Source organism: Hemitrygon akajei, chromosome 11 (genome assembly GCF_048418815.1).
Source record: "Hemitrygon akajei chromosome 11, sHemAka1.3, whole genome shotgun sequence".
Lineage (NCBI taxonomy): Eukaryota > Metazoa > Chordata > Chondrichthyes > Myliobatiformes > Dasyatidae > Hemitrygon > Hemitrygon akajei.
The window spans coordinates 51,325,105-51,349,927 of NC_133134.1; the positions used below are offsets into that span (position 1 = coordinate 51,325,105).

At 40.2% G+C, this 24,823-nt stretch overlaps 1 protein-coding gene across 1 annotated transcript in view; it reads left to right on the forward strand.

The window, feature by feature from the left end:
• Positions 1–4,524: 4,524 nt before the first annotated feature.
• gid4 (GID complex subunit 4 homolog) overlaps positions 4,525–24,823 on the forward strand; it is a 37,467-nt gene continuing 17,168 nt past the window's right edge. Inside the window, exons 1-4 of the mRNA XM_073060848.1 lie at positions 4,525–4,889; positions 11,893–11,952; positions 14,571–14,678; positions 19,375–19,476. Coding sequence (XP_072916949.1) covers positions 4,734–4,889; positions 11,893–11,952; positions 14,571–14,678; positions 19,375–19,476 — 426 coding nt within the window. The 5' untranslated portion in view covers positions 4,525–4,733. The remainder of the gene's footprint in view (positions 4,890–11,892; positions 11,953–14,570; positions 14,679–19,374; positions 19,477–24,823) is intronic.

Below are 24,823 nucleotides of genomic sequence, written 5' to 3' on the forward strand. Positions count from 1 at the left end.
GAAGACCATCTCTGAATGGACAACAAATTGAAACTTGAAGTGGATAGGTTGCTACAGTAAAAGACCATAATAGGTTCTACTACCATCAGCTAAGAACAGGAAACTGTGGGCACAAGCTCACCAAAACTGGACAGCTAAAAATAGGGAAACATCATCTGGTCTGATGAATCTTGAATTCTGCTACAACCTGCGGATGGCAGTCAGAATTTGGCATTATCGATATGAATCCATGGGATCTATCCTGCCTATGTCAATGGTTCAGGCTGCTGGAGGTGGTGTCTACAGCAAATGCCTAATGCTATCATGTCAAATGGCTCAAAAACTCTAAGGAATGCTTCCAGCATCTTGTTGAATTCATGTCATGGAGAATTCAGGCTGTTCTGGAGACAAAGGGAGCTTCCTACCGAGTACTAGAAAGGTGTTCCTAATTAAGTGGCCAGTGTGTGTACATTACTGCCTGGAGGACAAAATTTTACAATTTCCAAATCACGTCAACCTGGAGCCCTGATAAACAGCAAGGTGGATAGAAATGGGCTTCAAAACAAAGATAGATCAGCAGAAAGGACTGGAGCTGGCAGATGAAGTTTGATACAAATACAAAGAGTTTTGCAGAAACAGTGAGACAGAAGAATATACACTAATGCAGGAACACAGGGAATGCTACAAACATCCATAAAATCTCAAGGTGGAAGGATATAATGAAAAAACAGTGATCAAAGCATATGGGATTTTGCAATTCACAAACAGAGGCTCACAATACTAAACTATGGATGTTATGTGAAACCTTTTATAGAATACTGGTTAGGCTACAATAGTCCAATTCTGATCACAAAACCTCGGGGAGGCTATTAAAATCATAGAGAGGATACATTAAAGACTTTCTAGAATGGTTCCTGAAATGAGCAATTTGAACTACAAGGTTACACTGAAGCCAGAGTTGTTCTCCTTACAACAAAAAAAAATGTTAAGAAGAAATTTGACTTAAGCGTATAAAACTTAAATGGATTTAGACAGGGTGAAGTTATCCCAGACTAGGGGATGATTCAAAGACCTAAAGATGCAGATTCCAAAACACATGTGGAGGGTGGTAGAAACAGATTTGGTATTTTCAGAAAGGGATATTTACCTGAGTGAAGATAATTTGCTGGATTTCAGGGAAAGAGCAGGAAAATATGAATGACAAGGTTGATTTGCAACGGAAATGCATAAATTCATTGGGACAAATGATTTTCTTCCACATCATTACAATTCTATAAGTCTATTCTGTGATTGTGGACATCAAAATAACTAGAAACAAATTCAATCAAGCAGAAAATAATGGTCATCAAAGAGAAGCACTCCAGCAGTTGAAGTCATGCCTTACACAGATGTAGATTGCTATGGTCGTTGTGTGTCTACCTTCCTAACCCTTGGCCATCCCTGCAGGAGTTCCTCAAGGCAGTGCCCTACAACCAACCATCTGTGGTTTCTTAATGAATGACATTCCTGCCATCCCAACATCAGAGATGCGGAAGTTCAGAAACAATTGCAGAATGTTAATTCCATTTGGAACTTCTCGGTAAATGGAGCAATCTACACTCAGTGGCCACTTTATTAGCTACACCTTCCTAGTACATGGTAGGACCCCCCCTTTTCCCCCAGAACAGCTTGAATTCTTTGTGGCACGTTTTCAACAAGGTGCTGGAAACATAGAGGATCTGGTCCATGTTGACATGATAGCATCGGCATTTGCTGCAGACACCACCACTACCAGCCTGAACCATTGACACAAGGTAGGATGGATCCATGGATTCATGTTGTTTTCACCAACTTCTGATATTACTATTTGCATGTCGCAGGAGAAATTGAGATTCTTCCAACCGGGCAATATTTTTCCAATCTTCAGCTGTCCAGATTTGGTGAGCCTCAGTAGTTGCACCTCAGGGTTGGATGTTTAGCCCCTTGCTCTACTCTCTATAAGCACACGACTGTGCGGCTAAGCACAGCACAACGGCATCTTCAAATTCACCAATGTGGTGTTGGACAAATGACATGCAGTGATGAGTCAGCTTATCAGAGCAAGACAAACAATCTCAGCAAAAACAACCTCTTGCTCAACATCAGCAAAACTAAAGAGCTGATTGTTTTCTTCAGGAAAGGGAAGGAGGTTGAAAACGCGGCGATCTACATCCGGTGAAATCAGCGAGTCAGCAGCTTTAAATTCCTAGATGTTAAAATGTCAGATACCTCACCCAGGGATTAACACAAGTGCATCAGATCTTTAACTTCTAAGGTTAAGGAGGGCCATCTCGCCATTGAACACTCTCTAACAAACCTCTGCACATATACTGTTGAAAGTATACTGAACAGTTTCATCATGGTCTGGAACAGCAATTCAAATACATAAAGATGTAAGAAGCCGCAGAGAGCACTGGACCCTGCACACTTCACAATTGGTAGCATCCATGGGAGGCATACAACAAGGCAACATCTATGATCAAGCATCCCCTACATCTGAACCATGCCACTTTCTTGCAGCAACCATTGGGCAGGAGGTGCCAATGTCCACACAACCAAAATTTCAAATACAATGACTTCTTTGTAAATATCAAAACCCTAATCACAACAGTTTAGTAGTTCATTCACACTAAAATGGACTTCCTTTGTGTTTTGTTTTCTTGTAAAATTGTTGCATAATTTATGTTGTTTTTTTCTAGTGAATCTTGCTTTTATGATGCTATGTGCCTGTGAAGCTACACACCTATACATACATGTACTAATTGCATAGCTCCAGAACCTGGGCCTCTGTACCTCCCTCTGCAACTGGATCCTCGCCTTCCTAACCAGTAGACCTCAATCCATTTCCACTTCACTGACAATCAACACTACACCTCAGGGATGTGTGCTTAGTCCACTGCTCTACTCTCTCAACACCCACGACTGTGTGGCTAGGCACAGCTCATATGCCATCTATCAATTTACTAATGATACAAACATTGTGGGCAGAATTTCAGATGATGAAGAGAGAGTGTATAGGAGCAAGAAATATCAGCTAGTTGAGAAGCGTCGCAGGAACAACCTTGCATTCTACATCACCAAGACCAAAGAACTGATTGTGGATTTCAGAAGGGTGAGACAAGGGAACACACATGATCCTAGCATGATCAGAAGTGGAGAGAGTGAGCAATTTCAAACTCCTGGGTGTCAATACCCAGGAGGATCTATCCTGGACCCAACATATCAATGGAGCTACAAAGAAGGCACAAGAGTGGATATATTTCATTAGGAGTTTGATAAGGTTTGGTACGTCAGCAAATCACTTGAAAATTTCTACAGATGTACTGTGGAGAGCATTCTAACTGGCTGCATAGTATGGGGGGGGGGGAGCTATCACACAGGATCAAAGTAAGCTGCAGAGAGTTGTAAACTTAGTCAGCTCCATCATGGGCACTAGCTTCTGTAGTTTCCAGGACATCTTAAAAGAGCAATGCCTCAAAAAGGTGGTGTCCATCATTAAGGACCCCAATCACCCAGGTCATACTTGTTCTCATTGCTACCATCAGGAGGGAGGTACAGAAGCCTGAAGCCACACACTGAGCAATTCATAGGGTTTTTACTATTATATATTGCATTGTACTGCTGCCACTAAGTCAACAAACTTCATAGCTGGAAGAGCATATTAAGGATGAGTAACGTGGAGCAACTGACTTTTTGACACCCCTCAGGCTTCACAACAATGAGTAAACCAGCCAGGAACAGGCCCCCCTCCCGCCTGGATGAGTGCAGCCCAATAAACATTCAGGGACTTCAACGCCACCAGGACAAAGCAGTCCACTTACTGGCACCCTATCAACAACCCTAAACACTTATTTCCTCCACCACTGGTACACAATGTGCACCATCTAAAAAACGCAATGGAGTCACCTCACCAGCTTTGACAGACCTTCTAAACTTTAATCTCTACCAGTACGATGGGCAAGGGCACAAGTTACATTAGCACCACAGCCGCCATTAAGTTTTCCCCTCCTGATCCTCCTGATTTATAGTTATATCAATGGATTTTTCATTATCCTATGCTTAAATCCTGATAGTCCCCCTTCATCTGCACTGTGTGTGCGCTTCATCAGAAGAACTGCAGTACAGTAGTTGAAGAAGGCAGCTCAGCGCCACCTTCTCAATAGCAATGATGGATGAGTGGCTTTGACGGTGACATTAAAAGCCGAAAATATGAATAAAAATATTCATGAAGAATCTTGAAGAAATGGACAATTGTGCAGATAAGCAGATTTTTAAAAATCATTGATATTAGTTACTGTGAACACGTGAAGTACTTTTAGAGTGCTTATCCATTGACCTGCTCTTCGCCCGTCAACTCTAACGTTCCACGCGACGCTTACGTCGAACTAAATTTGGGACTACAACTCCCAGAATGCAACCAGCACGCAGCACAGGCGCAAATTTCGAGGTCCTCTCCTTGAACGTTGTACCTCATGTCTTAGCCAATGGAAATCTGCGACCGTTTAGGGTCCATAGTGACGTAAAAGATGAGCCAATGAGAAATGGCGATGTTATCCCCGTGAGTCAGAAGCTGATTGCGGCCATCTCGCGTTGTCAGGGGCTGTGAAGGAGAAGCGGCTTTGGGGACTGTGACTGAGTAATTCCGATTCACAGCTGAGCCACCCCTTTCCCCCTTCTCCCCGCCCTTTCCCCCTTTCTCTTCGCTCTCAGGGGGTGGGCCGGGGCGACATCGCGAGATGCCGGTCCGCACCGAGGCGGCCTCACTCATCCCGCCGCCTCCCATCAACACTCAGCAGCCCGGAGTCGCCACAACACTCCTGTACAGTGGCTCCAAGTTCAGGGGACACCAGAAAAGCAAAGGCAACTCGTATGATGTGGAGGTGGTATTGCAGGTAATGTTATGATTGGTCTCTGTTCCGCATGTTTATTCCTCAGAATGCTGATCAAACCTGTCATCGCTGCCATTTGGTATACAAATGGTATTGCAATTACAATCATTTCACGCCTCCTTGTTGGTAATGACTCTGCACGTTGAAAGATCAAATTAAGAGAAAGCTAATTAGCCAGTCATGTATCAGGCAAGAGCAGTTGGGGAGGGAGATTGTTCACGATTTTTGGAGCGCAGCTGGCCTACTTCTGTCTATATCTACTTATTCTATATTGGTCAATGTTTGTTGACTAGTGCACAAGTTAATAGTCTTAAATTAATCTTCATTTAAGAACTGATATCTTGTATTCATATTTACTTTATTCGCTTTTAATGTGGTGCCATCGCCTCTCAGCATTCTAAAGAAACTATTTGCTCTTTGGTTCAGTCTTTCAGTTTCACCCATGGTCCTTTTCATTTGCAGTTACAAGTGATAGAATATTTTCCCTTTTGCCTTTTCTTTCTCATCAACAAGTGCTCCCATGCACTTCTGGTAGAAACAGTGATTCAGTTGTACTTCCTGCTTAATGCACTCCATTTGGTTCAATGAAGATGGTTTTTACTTTGGAGGAATCAAGTGCAGGTTAGGTGTCTGCTTTCCAGAACATTCCCATTCAATCTGCAAAGATAAACTAAACCTTGAGGTGGCCACCCCATCCCAGCTTGACACCTGTCCTTGGCTTCTTGCTCTGCTATGATGTCTTCAAATTTGGCACGAGACTCAAAATTGAATTTAACATTTTTGAAAAGTTTCCCTTTCTGATTTCCAGCTTCTCAAATCATTATCTCTGCTTGTCTCTACTGTAATGTTTGACTGCTGAGCATTTTTAGCAGCTTTTTTCTGTATGCCTAAAATTATATGATACTCTTAGAAGCAAGAGCACTGGTTAGGTAGCATCTAGAGGAAAAAGATGTTTATAATTTTACCATTGAATTTTACAACATTGGTAGAAGAAAATTAATCTTGAAATATGTGAGGGGATGCATTTTGGGAGACTATTAAGACTAGGATATGTACAATTAAGTATTGAGGTGTAGCGGGATCTTACTGGACATCCCTGAATGTCGCAGCATGGAAAACAGGTTAAGAAGGCAAATTGTCCTTCATAGAATACAAGGGCATAGAAGCTATGGTACAGCTATATGGGGGGGGGGGGGGGGGGAGAATAGGCTGTAGTACTAGTTACCACACTACAGGACAGTGTGATTACATTGAAGTATATGTCTGAGATGGAATATTTCAGCTGTGAGGAGAGACAAGATTGATAGGGTTATTTTTCATTGGAGGGCCAAAGGCTGAAGGATGACTTGATTGAAGTGTACAGGATTATGAGCAATGTAGATACAGTAGAAGGATTGAAAATGGGGTTAGTAGATCTAGATACTTGATGGCTGGCATGGATACGATGGGCTGAGGACTTGTTTCTGTTCTGTATGACTCAATGTGTAAAATCAGTTCATTCTTCAGATGACTAAATTCTCTCTGTGGTAGCCATCTATCAACTTAGTGATCTGTCCCAATTGTCAAAAGTGAATGAACACCTTAACAATTTAATTATTTTGTCCTGTTTTTATATTGTAATCTATATTCCATAATGCCTTTATCTAGCAGTTACCTGTAATAAAAATGCCTTGAAAATGTTCAGTGTTATTGCAGAGAATAAAATGCCACAGAATAGAAGTAACGTATTGGCATAGAAGGAAGATTGGCTGGCTAATAGGAAACAGTCTTCTAGTGATTGGGAAAACATGAGTGGTGTAGCATAGGAATGACAGAAGCCTGAGCTTTTTACTATTTATATAAATATTTGAACAAAGGGACCAAACAAATGCTTGCAAAATTTGACAGATGTTAGGAATTAAGTATGTAAAGTGCTCAAAAGAAAGCCACAAGGGGATAGAATTAAATGGGGAGACAAAGATCTTGCAAATGAAGCACATTGTCAAGCATTGATGATTATGGTAGGAAAAACTAAATGTGTGGTGGTGTGTGTAGAGATTGCGATATGATACAGGAGCAAACACGAGGAAATCTGCAGATGCTGGAAATTCAAGCAACACACACAAAATGCTGGTGGAACGCAGCAGGCCAGGCAACATCTATAGGAAGAAGCACTGTCAACATTTCGGGCCGAGACCCTTCATCAGGACTAACTGAAAGGAAAGTTACTAAGAGATTTGAAAGTAGTAGGGGGAGGGGGAAATGAGAAATGATAGGAGAAGACCGGAGGGGGTGGGATGAAGCTAAGAGCTGGAAAGGTGATTGGCGAAAGTGATACAGAGCTGGAGAAGGGAAAGGATCATGGGACAGGAGGCCTCGGGAGGAAAAAAAGGGAGGGGGAGCACCAGAGGGAGATGGAGAGCAGGCAGAGTGATGGGCAGAGAGGGGAAAAAAGGGGAGGGGGGAAAAAACTAAATATATCAGGGATGGGGTAAGAAGGGGAGGAGGGGCATTAACGGAAGTTAGAGAAGTCAATGTTCGTGCCATCGGGTTGGAGGCTACCCAGCCGGTATATAAGGTGCTGTTCCTCCAACCTGAGTGTGGCTTCATCTTGACAGTAGAGGAGGACATGGATACATATCCATGATACAGGAGGACTTTGGTGTCTTGTAGCATGATTTGCAAATGCTAATAGTCATTAGGAATGTGATCAATATTGTGAAGGAAATTGAATAGAAAGGTAGGGTGATGATGTTTCTGTAACATTGTATTGATAAGAGCTTGCCTGGAGTACTGTGAACACTATTGGAATGCTTATGTAAGGAGAATTTTAATATACCGAAACAATTCAGAAGAAGTTGGCTGGATTAATGTCTGGAATGGAGAATTTATCTGACAGAGGGTGGACAGGCAAGAATTATATGCACCAGAGTTTAGAAGAATAAAAATTATTATACAAAATACTATTAAATTAAATCCAGGGAATCTTGACAAAGTGATTGTGCAGATCTTGTTTCTCATGAGGGAATTCAGAACTAGGAATCATATCCATTTAAGACAGATAAGTTAACTTTTGTCTGGCAGAAAACTTTTTTTTTGGACCTCCCTTGTTAAAAGGCAGCAGGATATTGAGGCGGAGGTACATGGGCTCTTGATAAGCAAGAGGGACTGTGAATAGTCTGTAATGTGTAGTTGATGTTACAGTTGGATCAGCCATACTTTTACTTAAGGATGGAGCAGATTTGAGGATTTGGTTAGTTTACTCTTGATCCTGATTGTATGTTTGTATATGATTGGCTTAACATCTACAGCCTTCTGTGTAGAAAATATCTTCCTGGTTTTACTTGTGTGATTTGCAGTGACTTGTTTCTACAGCCTGTAAGGAAGATGCTAAATTCAGCAGCAACTGAAAGAATGTGAATATAATAATACTGACTGGTTCAACCAAGTAGCCGAGCAGTTGGATGCTATACAACGCTAAGCTGATGATTTGGGGAACAACTCTGCTCTAACTTCATCTTGCAGATGATACAACAATAGTGGATCGCATCTGAAGTAATACTCAAGTCAGAGTACAGGAAGGAGAGCAAGAGTTCAGTGTGTTGTCATGACAACAGCCTTTCCCTCGCTGTCAACAAAACAAAAGAACTAGTCATTGACTTCAGAAAGTAGGTGGCGCAATGCTCCTGTCTGCATCATTGACATTGAGGTGTGAACATCACCAATAACCTGTCCTTGTCCAGTCACGTCATATGTAACAACCAAGACCCTTGTTTCCTCAGGAGGCTAAAGAAATTCAGCATGTGACCACAGGAAACTGCAGAAAGTTGTTGATACAGCTCAGCACAACACAGGAACCTGCCTCTCCTCTCTGCACTCTCTTGCTGCCTCAATAAAGCAGCCAACATAATCAAAGACCCTGCCTATTCCAGGCATTTTCTCTTCTCTCTCCTATTGGCCAGAAGATGCAAGAGTCTTAAAGCACGTACCACTGGTCTCAGACAACCTCTATCCCACTTTTATTTCTTGGCCTAGCAATCTGCTTATGATCTTCCACTTTATCGTTTATCCACATTGTACTTTCTCTGTAGCTTTTACACTTTGTATTGTTATTTTAGCTTATTCTAGCTCACTGTACTGTGTAATGATTCAATCTGTATAAACAATGTTCAGGACAAACTTTTCACTGTGTCTTGGTATACAGCTGCGGTTACAGATCCCACAACCCACCTGGGTCATAGGGGTGCTACACCAGTTACCTCCATCTCTCACTGTTAGGGCGAGTGCCTGGGTTGTGGCAAAGTTCTTCTCCAGTCCACTCTGCAATGTTGTCTGCCTATTTCTTCCTCTGTCTGCCCCTTTTTCTTTTGCCCTGCACCATTCCCTGAAGAATGGTCTTTGAGAATCCACTTGCTCTTATGTGTCCATACCATCTCAGTTTTCTCCTCTTTACTGTAGACAGTAGATCTTTGTGGTGATGGTTCTTCATACTTTGTCATTTGAGACATGGTCTGTATAGGAGATGCCGAGGAGCCTTCTGAATGAAGCATCTCATTTCTTCTGTCTGGATCTTTTGCAGTTCTGCTGTCAAAGTCTATGATTGGCATACATGCATGAAGATGGAGCGCACAAGTGCATGCAGGAGTTTCAACTTCGATCTGACAGCAATGTTATTGTCTCTCCAGATTGGTTTTAGTTCAGCCAGAATTGCTGGTGTTTGGACTGTCCTTGCAAGGATTTAATCCCTCTTGGTTGACATGTCAATAATAAACCAAATGAGCAAATCCTCCTCAACTTAACGCATTGTAACTCCTTACTGGACACCATTCTCTCTTCTCTCTTCTCTCTCCCCCCCCCCCCCCTTATTTTCTATGTAATTACACACATAGTTTTTGAAATTGTCAATATCTTGTAAATCCTGTAGTACTAGATTCTGACTGTTATTGATAATGCTCCACTGGGTACTATAAACATTGTTTGCCTTTGGACAAGAGTAATCATTCAATTGATGCACTTGGCATAAATCCCTGATTGTCTTGAGTAAACAACATAGAGAATCACAGAAAATTTACAGTGTATGATTAGGTCATTTGACCATTGTGTCTGAGCTGGTAGAGACAGAATTACCCAATCTAATCCCACCTTCCTAAATCTGTCTACCTTTGGAAGATCTTGGTTCTTCTTGTACACATTGAGACACTTTGTGGTAAAGGTTTCTTTCTGCTGTGATTAGCATGTCAGGCAGTGAATTCCAGATAGAATATTCCTCATCTAATCATTCTACCAGTTATTTTAAGTCTATCCCTCCTGCCTTTTGATCTTCTGCTCAGGAGAATAAGTCCTTCCTTTTTGCTATAGCAATGTCGCTCATAATGTTGTTTATTATACATCAAGTCTTCCAAAGAAGACAATGCTGGGCTATCCAATTTTTTTTTTTCTCACAGCTAAAGATTTTCATTGCTGGCTGTATTCTCAAATCTCATCTGTACCTTCAGTTGAATTACACTTTTCCTATATTGTGACTGGAGCTGTGGCATGACGAGCATTGTGCACGGTTCTAATATAGCCTCCCTGCTCTTGTTTTCTTTAGCTAATGGAAGGTGTTATTTTTTCAAACTATTCACTACACTCTTGTCTGCAAAATGGACTTTGTGGTGACTCTATATTCCTACATATCAAATTCCAATATTTATTTTGTATTCGCTTGCCTTATTACATGCTCCCCCAGTGTATTACCTCATATTCCATTGCCATTTTTCTGCCTAATAGATAGCCAGGCCATCCTTAGTTTCCTGACAGTTTAAACCTTCTTCCTCCCTGACACTCCTGTGGACAGTTTTTGTATCTCTGAAGCCAATATCCCTTTCTTTTGCACTGTTATTATTTTTGTAAGTTTTAGTTTTTTTTCTGTAGCACAAAACAAATTTTATGTCATGTAAGTCAGTGATAATAAATATTCTGATGAAACCTCCATTTAATCTAAATATCACATGTGACTAAAGCGCCACAACTAAAACCTTCTAGTCACAATTCCCTTTATTCTGCTTTCTAAACCTGAAGGGCAAAATAGTCATCTCAGTATAATAACCAGGTTTTAATTTGTATGTATGTTAAGAAAAGTGGTATCCTTGTACCAATTCCATGAAAATGTCTACTTTTCTCTAGTGTGAAAATAACCTTTTTTACTGCTGTTTTCTGTTAATGTAGCCATTTTCACTCTATTCCATGGCCTTGTCATGATAGCAAGGGGCTTATGGCACTTATTTATTTTAATGCCTTTTAGAAATCAATTTGTACCACATCAAGCTACAGATCTCCCATTATGTTAACTAGATGTGATTTGTCCTTTTAAATCCATTCTGGTTTTCCCTAATAATTGATGCTTGTCCAAGTAACTCCTGTTCTGCTCCTGATAATTGTTTTTAAAACTTGCCTCTCTACTGAAGTTGAGATAGATACTTTATTGATCCCAAAGGAAATTACAGTGTCACAATGGTATTACAGGTGCACATATATAAATATTAGAAGGAAAGTAGAAAGAATAAGTTACCACTAACAGTTCAACATGACATCACTTCCCTGGCTATAGGTTGACTCATTATAGAGCCTAATGGATGAGAGTAAGAATGACCTTACTCTATGCTCCTAAGAATAAGAATGCTCCTATTTGGAGCAGTGCAGTTGTCTTAGTCTTACTAAAAGTGCTACTCTGTTCAGCCAAGGTGGCATGCAGAGGGTAAGAAACATTGTCCAGATTGCCAGTCCTTTATTCTGCCACAGCCTCCAGTTTGTCTAGTTTCAGTCCTATAACAGAGACAGGCATTCAAATCAGTTTACTGACCCTGTTGGCATCACCCGTTTTGATGCCATTGCCCTAACACACCACCATATATAAGATTGTACTGGCGGCAACAGATTGGTAGAACATGTGAAGGAGAGGTACTCTGTAATCAAATAATTTATCTCTTATAATTTTTGGTAAGTGCTTACAATAAGTAATAACTAATAAGTATTTATTTTCCTGTAGCACGTTGACATGGAAAACTCTTTTCTCTGTGGATATCTAAAGATCAAAGGTCTCACTGAGGTAAGTCGATTAGAAAAGAGGTTCTTAACAGAAGTATGGTTTTTGATATTTATTTTAGACAGTGCACAAATTACAAAAGCAAAATTGCCATCCAGAGCAGAGCTATATTTGTGATTGTCTAAATTAATACTGTTTTACTGTTAATAGAAGGTTCTAATTCCCACTGCAGTGTTTCAAATTAGACCATGAAAGCATCTCTTGCCCGAACAGCAACAATCTCTAGTACGATGACTATTATTTTTGAAGGTCCTTTCAAATTTAAATTGCTTTTTTCTCTGCCTAGCAGTGAGCCTAAATTAACACCTGACAACTCCTAGTCAGAAAATCCATGAGCCAGAAAACACATTTGGTTTATCTTTAGCAAATGGAGAATAGGGAGCAATAAGTTAAGAGTTTTGGGGGTGGAGCAGGGACGGTGGAAATTAGAGGCCAATAGGAAATCTTTATTCATGACCAGAATAGTATTGAAAAGGAGCTATGGTAATAGAAAATTTTAGAGAATAGATGGGTATCAGTAGCTCTAGTCTTCTGTCTGTTATCAGACAATGAGGCCATGTGCATTGTGAGAAATAATACACAGAACTCATTATTTGTACTCCTTGATGCTCTTCCTTGAAGCTGCATACATATTCTTGGGCATGATTCCATACAAAATAATCTTTTTTTTGTTGTAGCATGGTAGTGCTAAATGTAAGGAAGCATGATTGGATCTGATTCTTCATTTGAGTTTCACCGTTGTCTCCAAAAAAACTTAATGTAGAGCACTCAGGAACAGAATGTGGCAGTTTGGGTCTATCTAGTGTAGCTGTCTACAAAAGGTTTGCTGATATTTTTGCACAGAACTCTGAAGTGTAGTCTAAATCTCACTTCAAAATAAGTAAAGCTTTTTAAACATGGAATGTTATGTACAGTCACATCAGCTTTGGTAATAGTGCACTTTAATTCTTAACACTCTTTGTCAGTGCTGAGTTTTGTTCTGGTGGATATGGCCATTTGTAGTGTATACATTCCTCCACAGTGGCAATATCTAAATCTATTATCTTAGAAGATCACTTGCTGTTACATCAGCATGAAGTTTCATCCTATTCCCCCTCTTTTCCATAGCAACTGCACTTCAGGTAAGAATTATTCTAGTCGCTCTGCAGCAGTGTTCTCTAAGTGTTCACGATATAATAGATTAGTGCAGTTGTAGATGGCAAAGTCACACCAAGATAAAATGTATTTTTGTTTGTTTAATGTTAACAGTTTCTCATTTACTTCCTACAATAATATGTAGTAACTTATATTGTGAATTATTATAGTTGGTACCCGCATCAAGTCAGTCTACTGTTAGATTGTAAGAACAATACTAATCTAACAGTTTGTTGAAATGTAAAGGGTAGAATTGTATGAAAAGGTGTTGCTTTGCAGTCTTTGTTCAACTATAGTAACAATTTCTTGAGATTTTGATTGTTTTAAATTCATCTACCAAGTTCTGCTTGGTTTATATTTCGTTGGCATAAGCTTACTTGTTTTGTATCTTAACCATGTTTTATTCAAAAAGCTTCTGCCTGTTTCTGACAGATTCGTAACAGTAGATGCTTGAGTTCTCAACAGGTCAGGCAGCACTAGAAAGAGAAATAGAGTTAACATTAAGTTGACGGTCTTTCATTTACTGGAAGATTATGTTAATATTAAATCCAGTTTGTGGATTAAATATTAATTCTGTTTCCCTATGCATGCTGCTTGGCCTGTTAAGAACTTCTACTTTCTCCATTTATTTTAACATGTCAGATAGCATGTTGTTCAGTACACTTTGTAAATGCCCAGGGCTCATTAAAGGTTCAAAAGAGAATTCCTTGTATTTATAACTACATCCATCAGAAATGACTTTTGTGAAAAAGGAAATCTGAGACCAAAGATATTTCCCTTGTGCTGCAATCTGAATCAAAATTGAGCAGAGTAACCATCTTGAACACACATGAATAGAATGCTGCAGTCTTTTCCTGCTTCTGTTTAAATACAAGTCGACTTTTAAAATAAAACACTTCTTGCATGTCAAAATCCTTATAAGATGAAATTGTCTTCCATGTTGGATGCCAAAGCTGAAATGTTAGGTTTGGAGTAATCCTAGCAACTGTACTCTCCAGCCAACGTACTTCTTAAAAGAAATACTGGCAAGAATGGGTCTGCTGCTTTTGAGAATGTGATACTGGATCTCCTTGAATCATTGAAGTAATGACAAGTACCATGACAAATGAATGGTGTTGAGGAGCTGCCTTTAACCATTGCAGTCCCCACAATAAAATTTTCCTCACAGTGCTGTTAAGTAGAGGGTTCCAGGATTTTGATCCTGCAATGACAGTGTGAGGTGGGAATAATGAAGGAAAACTGTCAACGTTTGTTTCTCATATATAATGTTTTGGATCTTAAATAAATCTACAACAATAAATTATCAGTAGAACTAAGTGAAAAATTTTTCTCCCCTACCCCCTAAAAAAAAACTTGATAATCAGATTAAGTGTTATTATAGTCTTAACAGATTAACAGTCAAGCAGTAGATTTTTGAGGTATAATCATATTGAGGGCAGAATATAATAAAAAGGTGTCGCTTTACACTCCAACTATTTTTCCTACAGGAATATCCAACTCTTACTACGTTTTTTGAAGGAGAAATCATCAGTAAAAAACATCCATTTTTAACAAGAAAATGGGATGCAGATGAAGATGTAGATCGAAAACATTGGGTAAGTTTTACACTTCTTTTCCGGATATTAATGACAGGATACTTAAAATGGGAGCAAGTGTTAATCAATTTCAGAAGGGAACCTAGATAGTCCAGTGTTGCCAGCACGTTTTTAGCTCCCGAGTGTGTATCTTTTGTAGCCAGATTTCCAACCTGAAACTCAGTCTGTTGATGGGCCAAGCTTCCAGTCAAACTGAGAATTTTGGAAAAAGTCTTGAGAGTAAATGGGTCAGATCCTGGGGTTTTATTTGCATGAATAAATTCTGATGGCGTGAGGGGAGTGCGAGGGTCATTAGGGAGCATATCTGTTTCTGGTCCTCAAATAGTGCTATGAAAGTGTGCACTCTCCCTGACACTGCGGATACCATTGTTTGCATCTCTGGCTCCCAGCAACCCCAGAGGGCTCCAGACCACGGATCCCACTGTCGGTAGCTCTGATTCCAGCCACCCCAGACACCTTAAGACTGTGAGCAATGCAGCCTTCGCCTTCAGCCTGACCTTGGCCTGCTCCATCTCCAGCCTGAGACCTTTCTCCCTGCCGCTGGGCCCCAGACTCTCAACCCGGGTCTTTCAGGCTCCCCCATCACCTCTTGGGTTCTCAGAGCCTCCATTTTCCTCCCACTCTACAGTATCTTCTCTGAACACTCCAACCCTCCCCTCTTCTCTGATGCCACCAACTCTTTCTCACTCTGATCTCAGCCGTGTCTACACCATTCCCTCTTACCTTCCCCTCCCTGAGGTGGAATGTTCTATCCTCAACAGGGGCCTTAACTGTGACCCCTTTGCTGACACCTCAGTGAGTTCCGTGACCTTCATGATGCCGAGCTCTTCTTCTGTGTCCAAGCCCACTTCTTTGGCAACGATTCCCCATCCCACACCAATTATCCATTCTCCTGTCTTCCAATCATCTTCTTTTTGGATACCACACTCTGGTTTTCTGCCTGCTCTGGATCTTTTCATCTCCTAAGTGCTGTCAGGACATCAACAATCTTGACTTCAGCAGGCCTCTTTCCTCTTCAACCTTACCGGCTTCAAATGCACTGCCTCCAGTCTCTCTGCACCACTCCCAACCTCACCACCAAACCTGCAGACAAAAGGAGTGCTGTTGTAGTCTAGTCAATTGACCTCTACCTTGCTGAGGCCAGGTGACAGCTCTCAGACACCACCTCTTACTTACCCCTTGAAAAGGACCCCACTCAGGACCATTGGGACATTGTCTTTGACACCATCACCAACTTCATCAACTCTGAAGATTTCCCATTCACCTTATAGTTTCCTTGCCTTGCATTGCTCATTTCTACCTCTTACCCAAGATCTACAAACCTGACTGTGGGTGGATCCATTGTTTCTGCCTGCTCCTGCTGCACTGAGTTATGTGTCCGCATATCTCAACTCCATTTTTATCCCTCTTAGTTCAGTCCCTTCCCACCTACATCTGCAACACTTCAAATGTTCTCGATCCCTTCAACAAATTTTAATTCCCTGGCTCTAATCACCTCATTTTCACCAGGGATGTCCTGTCCCTATGTACTTCTACCACCACCCCCCATCAAGGAGGCCTTAAAGCTCTTCCTTCTTTCTCAACAACAGACCCAACCAGTTCCCCTCCTCCACCCTTCTGGCATACTCAGCACTTTCTTTCGACTCCTTCCACTTTCTCCAAACTGAAGGTGTAGCTATGGACACTATATGGGCCCCAGCATTGCCTGCCTTTTCATTGGCTATGTGGAACAGTCTTTGTTCCAAGTCTTCCCCGGTAATGCTCCCCAACTCTTTCTGTGTTATATTCACAACTGCATTGGTGCCGCTTCATGTAGCCGTGCTGAACTTGTCAATCTTTTGAACTTTGCCTGCAACTTCCAACCTGCCCTTAAATTCACTTGGTCCATTTCAGATACCTCTTTACATTTCGCGATTTCATGTCATTTCACATGACATTTCTCAGTGTCTCCAGAGATGTTGTCAGAGAGAAACTATTTACCAATATCTATTATAAACCTTTAAGCTCCCATGACTGTCTTGACTATACCTCTTCCTACCGTTTCCTGTTTTTTTTAAAAAAAAAAATGCCATTCCCATTTTTCAGTTCCTTTGTCTCTGCCGTATCTATTCCCAGGATGAGGCTTCCTTTCCAGGGCATCAGAGATGTCCATTTTCAAAGAACAGGGTTTCCCTTCCTCCACTATTGATGCTGCTGTCGCCCACATCTCCTCCATTTCCCGAGCACCCTATCTTCCCACTGCCTTAACAGGGACAGAGTTCTGGTCCTTACCTACAACCCCATGAGCCTCTGCATCCAGCACATCATTCTCTGCTTCTGTCATCTTCAATGGGACCCTATCGCCAAACACATCTTGACCCTCCTCCCCCACTAATCTTCCTCCTGGTACTTTTCCCTGCAAGGGACAGAGATGCTACACCTGCTCATTCATCTCCTCCTTCATCTCCATTTAGGACCCCAATACGGTCCTTCCAGGTAAGGCAACACTTCACCTATCAATCTGTTGGGGTTGTCAACTGTATCCAGTGCTCTCAGTGCAGCCAATGGTGAGACCCAAAGTAAATTGGGGGACTGCTTTGTCGAAAACCTTCACTTTATCCACAGAAAACAAGATTTGCCAGTGGTCAACTGTTTCAATTCCAGTCCCCCTTCCCATTCTGACATGTCGGTCCATGGTCTCCTTTACTGCCACAATGAGGCCACTCTCAGCTTGAAGGAGCAACACCTCGTATTCCATCTGGGTAGCTGCTAGCCTGATGGCATGAACATTGATTTCTCCAGCTTAGGGTAATTTTCCCCCCTCCCCTTCCCTCTTCATTAATTCCCACTTCTGCCCCCCCCCATCTCTTCTCTCACCTCCCCGTGGCACCCCTCCTCCTTCCTTTTCTCCCATGGTTCACTCTCCTCTTGGCAAATTCCTTCTCCAGCCCTATACATTTTTCACCTCTCTCCTTCCAACTTTTTACTTCATCACCCCTCACCTTCCCACCTGGTTCACGGATCTTCTAGCTTGTATTTCTTCCCCACCCCCTTCCCTTATTCTGGCTTCTTCCCCCTTCCTTTCCAGTCCTGATGAAGGGTTTCGGCCCAAAATGTTGACTGTTTATTCATTTCCATGGATGCTGCTTGACCTGATGAGATCCTCCAGCATTTTGTTTGTATTGCTCTGGATTTCCAGCATCTGTAGAATCTCTTGCGTATTATCTTGTTCTTCCTTCAACTGTCAGGTTTCTCAAGGTTTTATAGACACTGCTAATCACTGTAAAAAGCTGCAAAAGCATTAAAGTTAGAGACTGCTAGTCTTATTAAAACTTTTAAATTGGCAATGTTCCTGTGGAAGCCATATTAGTCTGGCTGCCATTAATCCTCCAATGGGTTATATTGTTAAAATTTTAACATTTGATCTAAGCTCACTTATTTTGGAAGGGGTTGAAATTTGGCCTGTATTTTGGCTTTCTTTTTATAATGCAAGCCTTTTGTTCATTAAAGTGACAGGTGTTGATGCATTGAAATGATCAGTCCCGGGTGATTTCTGCAAGAGACTGAATGTGAAGTTTCTAAATTCCTTCCAACAGTATGCTTCAGCCTCAACCATATTACCTTTACAAATTGCTTATGAGACATTTCATGTAAATATAAATGTCATTGAGTACTAAATTAAAAATAAAGGACAGATTTCATTGCTATTGATGTGGTACATTAGAAGCTGTTGGGCTAGTCTGGCACTTGAAAACAAAGTTTGACAATAACAGAATTAGTGTTTAGCTGTAAAATAAATCTGAAGAAACATGATATATTGTAGATGCTGGAAATCTTGAGCAACACATGCAAAATGCTTGAGGAACTTGGCAAGTTAACAGCATCTATGGAGGGGGAATAAATAGCTGACATTTCGAGCTAAGACCCTTCATCAGGACTGGAAAGAAGCTGCGCAGAAGCCAGAATAAGGAGGTGTGGGTGTAGGAGTACAAGCTGGTAGGTGATAGGTGAGGGAGAAGGTGCATGGAAAAAGTTGATTGAGTTAAAAGGCTGGGAGGTGATAGGTTTAAGAGGTATAAGGGCTGAAGAAGAAGGAATCTAATAAAGGACAGTGGCCTGTAGATTAAAGGAAATGAGGAGGGGAACCAGATGGGTAGATGAGGAGTAAAGGAGTGAAAGGATAACCTGAATGGGGAATAAATGAGGAGGGGGGGAAGGGGAGAGTAATTACCAGAAGTTGGAGAAATCAATATTCATGCCGTCAGGTTGGAGGCTACCTAGATGAAAAAGCGCAAGTTGGTCAGCCAAAGACATGCTGTTTCTAGAAAAGCAGATACCTCCACACGCATTGAGCAGTGAAGTTTTTTTGTTCTGAAATATAGATTTAACGCTTTTGACTGCAAGCAAATGAAGATGTCTGATATAGGAGCTAACCATATGGACATGGTTTAGTAAATCTCTGGAAGCAAATTTTCAACTTTTTTTTTCCAATGTATAACAGAATAGAACCCAATAAAATTGGCCCATATGTGAACTGTTTTCTTACTGAATTCGCTCTGGGGCCATTCCGTTCTGAATTATAATCACTTTGGGCAGCTTTCAAGGATTGTACATTTTCAATTTCTTGTCTCCTGGATTAGTATAAGATTTGATAATTACTGTTTCCGTAATTTAGCTTTATCTCGTAATTTTCCAGCATGTTTTCTTTATTTTTCAGGGGAAGTTCTTGGCATTTTACCAATATGCAAAAACATTTAACTCGGATGAGTTTGATTATGAAGAATTAAAGAACAGTGACTTTGTCTTCATGAGGTGGAAGGTACAAGGATTATTTAATTATGTGTGTTGAAGACAGTTTTACTCTTAATGAATCAGAGACCAAAATTTAGCGCACTGGTTTACAACAGACTAAAGCCAAAATAAAATTATTAATGTACTTATAAAATTACATCAGTTATGACTATGAACAAATAAAAGGTCTGATAAGTTTCCAAAGGATATATTCAAAACTTTTCCACAGCCTAATTCATAGCTCATAGGCTGATGTAAGGTTAGCCGTTTTTGTGATTCTTTCCTTTCTTTCCTGACTTCGACTCTCCCATTGCACAATTTTATGGGAGTTATGTCTTTGTAATAGTTCTAAGTGCTTGATCCTGCATGAGGGTATTAGTGGGCTATTTGAAACTTGAATTTGGGATTATCTTGTTCATAAGGATAGATTTTCCTTCTGGACTCTTTAGTTAGTGATCTGGATTGATTTTCCCATTTGTGATGTCTTGACCTGTCATCTTCTAGGGATTAAAATGGGGGAGGATTTGAATACAAACTGTTGATACATTGGTAATTCAGCTCTCAACAGAATTATAAGTAAAAGTGCTATCTTTGTTGAACACATTTCCACATAAAAACATTTTTTCCAATGTCATTCAAATTTCATTGGTTGTTGGGTGCCGACTGTTTGGATTGATGCTTGTGTCCAAGTACAGCTAGTGATCATGTGATAGCAGGAATAATAACAATTGTGTCTGCGGTACTCCAGAAATTGACCACTAGCATGCTGAATGACTCTGGACACTGACAAATATTTTTATTTAAAATCCAACACATTCTTTCCATGCAGTCTGTTGAACTGGATGACAGTAATTTACTGGTAGTACTATAATTGAGATTTCCACCTTTACTGTGCTACTGTGACCTCAGTGGAAGCCCAATTCCACAATAAATGAGACCTGTTTCCAAATTTATTGTAAGCCTCAAGAAACTGAGCAATTTCATCTGACACTATTTCCCTGAAAATGTAGCATTGATATAGATTTGTTCCTCCTTTAAAGGGGAGGAGATAATCCAGGAAGAGAAAAATATCAATTGTAAGAGCACTTGTGTAGATATATACAGTGAGGAGCAAATGTTTTCAACTAAATTTTGATCTGATTCGGTGATGTACAAAATATGTAGTTGATGTGTTAATATAAGGTCAATTAAATGAGAAAACTTTGTTGTGGGGGGGGGAAGCAGGAAGTTGTAATCATTCCAGGACAAACTATTCTGCCCTGTGCAATCTCTATTTTTTTTGAAGAGCTGTGTAGCCAAGCTGCTTTGAGATGCCTCCTCGTAGTCTGTTGCAGAGGAATGAGACTGTATTTAGATTGGTGATGGCACAGACTCTATTGGGCAAAATAGCTATATTTTATCTCTTAACAATACTATAAATCTAGTTTTTATCTCTTCAGTCGCCCAAAATGAAATCCCAATCAAGATCAGGATTATTTAGTTTCAGAATAAGACCATAAGATACAGGCCAAATGGCCTAATTCCATCATGGCTGATTTATTACCGCGCTCAACTCCATTGTCCTGCCTTCTCCCTGGAACCTTTGACACCCTTACTAATCAAAAACCTATCAAACTTCACTTTAAATATCCCCAATGATTTGTCCTCCAGCCACCTGTGGCAATAAATTCCATAGATTCATCACCATATGGCTAAAGAAATTCCTCATCTCTATTATGAAGAGGTGTCCTTCTATTCTGAAGCTGTTCCCTCTGGTCCTAGACTCCCCTACTTGAGAAAACATCCTCTCCACATCCACTCTTTAGGTCTTTCAATAATCAGAATGTTTCAATGAGATTCCCTCTCACTCTTTTAAACTCCAGTGAGTACAGACCATTAAACACTCATACTTTAACTCTTCCGTTCCTGGAATCAATCTTAAGAGCCTCCTCTGGACCCTCTCCAATGCCAGCATATCCTTTCTTAGATAAGGGGCCCTAACTACTCACAGTAATCTTAAGTGTGCGCTGACCAATGCTTTATAAAGCCTCAGCGTTACTTCCTTATTTTCGTAGTTTGGTCCTCTTGAAATGAAAACATTGCATTTGCTTCCTTACCACTGACTCAACCTGCAAATCGATCTTCAGGGGATCATGCACTTCTAATTTCTAAATTTTCTCCCTGTTTAGAAAATAGTCTAATAAGCCTTTATTCCTTCTACCAAACTGCAGAACCATACAATTCCCTACACTATATTCTCCCTGCCACTTCTTTGCCCATTCTCCCAATCTGTCCAAGTCCTTCTGCAGACTCTCTGCTTTTTCAACACGACCTACCTCTCCACCTGTCTTCATATCATTCACAAACTTGCCACAAAGCCATCAATTCCATCATTCAAATCATATGTGAAAAGAACCGGTCCCAAGTCCAAACCCTACGGAACATCACTAGTCACCAGCAGCCAACCAGAAAAGGCCCACTTTATTCCTACACTTTGCCTCTGTCACTCAATCTTATATCCACGCACGCTAGTACCTTTCCAATAATACCATGCTCTTTAGCTTAGCAGCTTCATGTGTGATACCTTGTCAAAGGCTTTCAGAAAGTCCAAGTAACCATCCATTGATTTTCCTGTCTTTCCTACCAGTTATTTACTGCAAAGAATACGAACAGATTTGTCAGGCAAGATTTCCTCTTAAAGAAACCATGCTGATTTCAGCCTACTTTATGTTGTGCCTCCAATTACTTGAAATCTCATCCTTAAATAGGGACTGCAAAATCTTGCCAACCACTGAAGGCAGGCTAACTGGCCTATAATATCCTGTTTTGTGCCCTCTCCCTTAGAATGGTGTGACACTTTCAATTTCCCAGTCCTCCAAAATCATTCCAGAATCGAGTGATTCTTGAAAGATCACTATTAATGCCTCCACAATCTCTTTATCTACCTCTTTCAGAACCCTAGGGTGTAAAGATAGGTTGTGCTATTGTGTGTGTGTGTATATTAATGCTGAAGTACATTAATTTTTTTTCTGTTTCTTAAAAAGAGGCAAGAAATAATAACTTGTGCATCTTGTGTTTATATTCCTTTATTTCATCTTCTCCATTATATTATTCCCCAAAATTTAATAATCTTATTGATTAACATCAATGACTTTCTTATAGTCCTTTGTGTACTATGTATATTGACTTCTGCCCATCTACCACCTCCATTCAGGGCCCCAAACTGTCCTTCCAGGTGAGGCAACACTTCACCTGCAAATCTGTTTTGGTTGTCTACTGTATCCAGTGTTCCTGATGCAGACTCCTTTACATTGGTGAAACCAGGCATAAATTGGGGGCTGCTTTGTTGAGCACCTCCGCTCCATCCACCAAAAGTGGAATTTCCTGGTGGCCAATTATTTTAATCCCTATCCTCATTTCCATTTTGACATGTCGGTCCATAGCTGCCTCTTACGCCATGATGAGCCCCCTCTCGGTGTGGATGAGCATACCTCATATTCTGTCCTGATGGTATGAACATAGATTTCTCCTTCTGATTTTAAGAAGTTCCCTCCCCTGTCCTTCTCCCTTTTATTTCTTATTCTGGCCTCTTGCATCTTCTCCTCACCTTCCTAATGCCACCTCCCTGGTGACCCTTCTCCCTTTTGTCCCATGATCCACTCTCCTCTCCTATCATTTCCTTCACCTTTCCCACCCACCTGGCTAATCCTTCTTCCCTTCCTCCCACCTCTTAATCTGGTGACTCTCCCTTCCTTTTGACTCCTGAAGAACTGTCTTGGCCCAAAACATCAAATATTTATTCATTTCCATAGATGCTGCCTGATCTGAGTTCCTCAAGCATTTTGAGTGCTTTGCTATATATGGAAATTGAGCCTTTAGGTGTATAACTGATTACAAGACTATTGCCTAGTACATTTTGCCTTTTACTAGGAAAGTAATGCTCAAATTTGAAATAAAGATTTTAAAAATAATATCTTTGTTGTTTTGCCCTGTATAGTAACCTTGCTGCTGTCAGATGTGTATTCTGATTTTGTAACTTTGTGCACCCTTGAGTAAATCTGGATGCCAAATGAGTTATATGGATAGCCTTTCTATGCTGTTAGGAAATAGTAGTAGCAATTATTTAGTATTAAGGGGAAATTATCAAAATTAAACTGTAATGTGGGCTCGTATGTATCTTGGCCCAGACCTGTTTTCATGTATTCTTCAGAAGTATCTGTGGCAGTTTCTGGATTGCATGGTGCAGTATTGTGCTTTGTGGTTGTAGCTAAGTATCAGAATTAAGTTCTGTGTTTTCAGGACTTCCCAGTACAAACCAAAACAAATTTCCATTTCAGCTTGACCTTAGTATGCGTGCTGTGAAAATTATTTAATAGTCCTTGTTGTGCAGAAGTTTGAAGTAGCCCTGGAGAAATTGATTTTAGGTGAACATGCCATTTGAATCTTTTTGTTTTATATATCCATTGTAGCATCAATATATTTTAAAGTAACTGCTGTTCTTCACCTCAATGGGCATGTGTTCCTTGGTCTTCATACACAAACTGACTGATCAATTTGGATGGGAACCTATTCATCTTTATTTTCACTTTGGCCTGTAGAAAACAAAGGCAAATGTGAAAGGGCCCACAAAAGTATTTACTCAAATCAATCTGTTTTCTTTTTCAATCTTTTTATTCATATCAACATATTGAAAATAACAAATATTGATACACAATTATTGGGATTACATTGTTAATAGTTAACATACATGAATATATACTCAATTGGTACAAGGGAATTAAGTCTTCCAAAATCGTACAAAATACAAATATGATGTACACAAAGCAAAGAAAATTGGAATAACAATAAGAAAAAAGAAAAAAAACAGGAAAAAAATCATTTATATATACCCCCCAAAAAACTAATCTATCCAAAACTAACCAATAACTAAAAAAGGAAGGAACAAGGAAAAGAAACATGGGCTGTTTATAATATCTAAAAAAAAAAGAAAAAAGAACCATAAGTGTCATCAACTCCGATCCTCTCTACATGTATAAAACCAGAAGGAAAAAAAAGATAGGTTTGGAAAAGGTCAAAATACATCATATGAAAATATTGAATAAATGGTCTCCAAGTCTTTTCAAATTTAATAGAAGGATCATATATAATGCTTCTAATTTTTTCCAAGTTTAAACATAACATAGTTTGAGAAAACCAATGAAATGTGGTAGGGGGATTAATCTCTTTCCAATTCAACAAAATAGAACTTTTAGCCATTAATGTAAGAAATGCAATCATCCAACGAGCTGAGGGGATTAAATGAATTGGCTCCATCATTGGTAGACCAAAAATTGTGGTGATAGGATGAGGTTGTCAATCAATACTCAATACTGTTGAAATAATATCGAAGATATCTT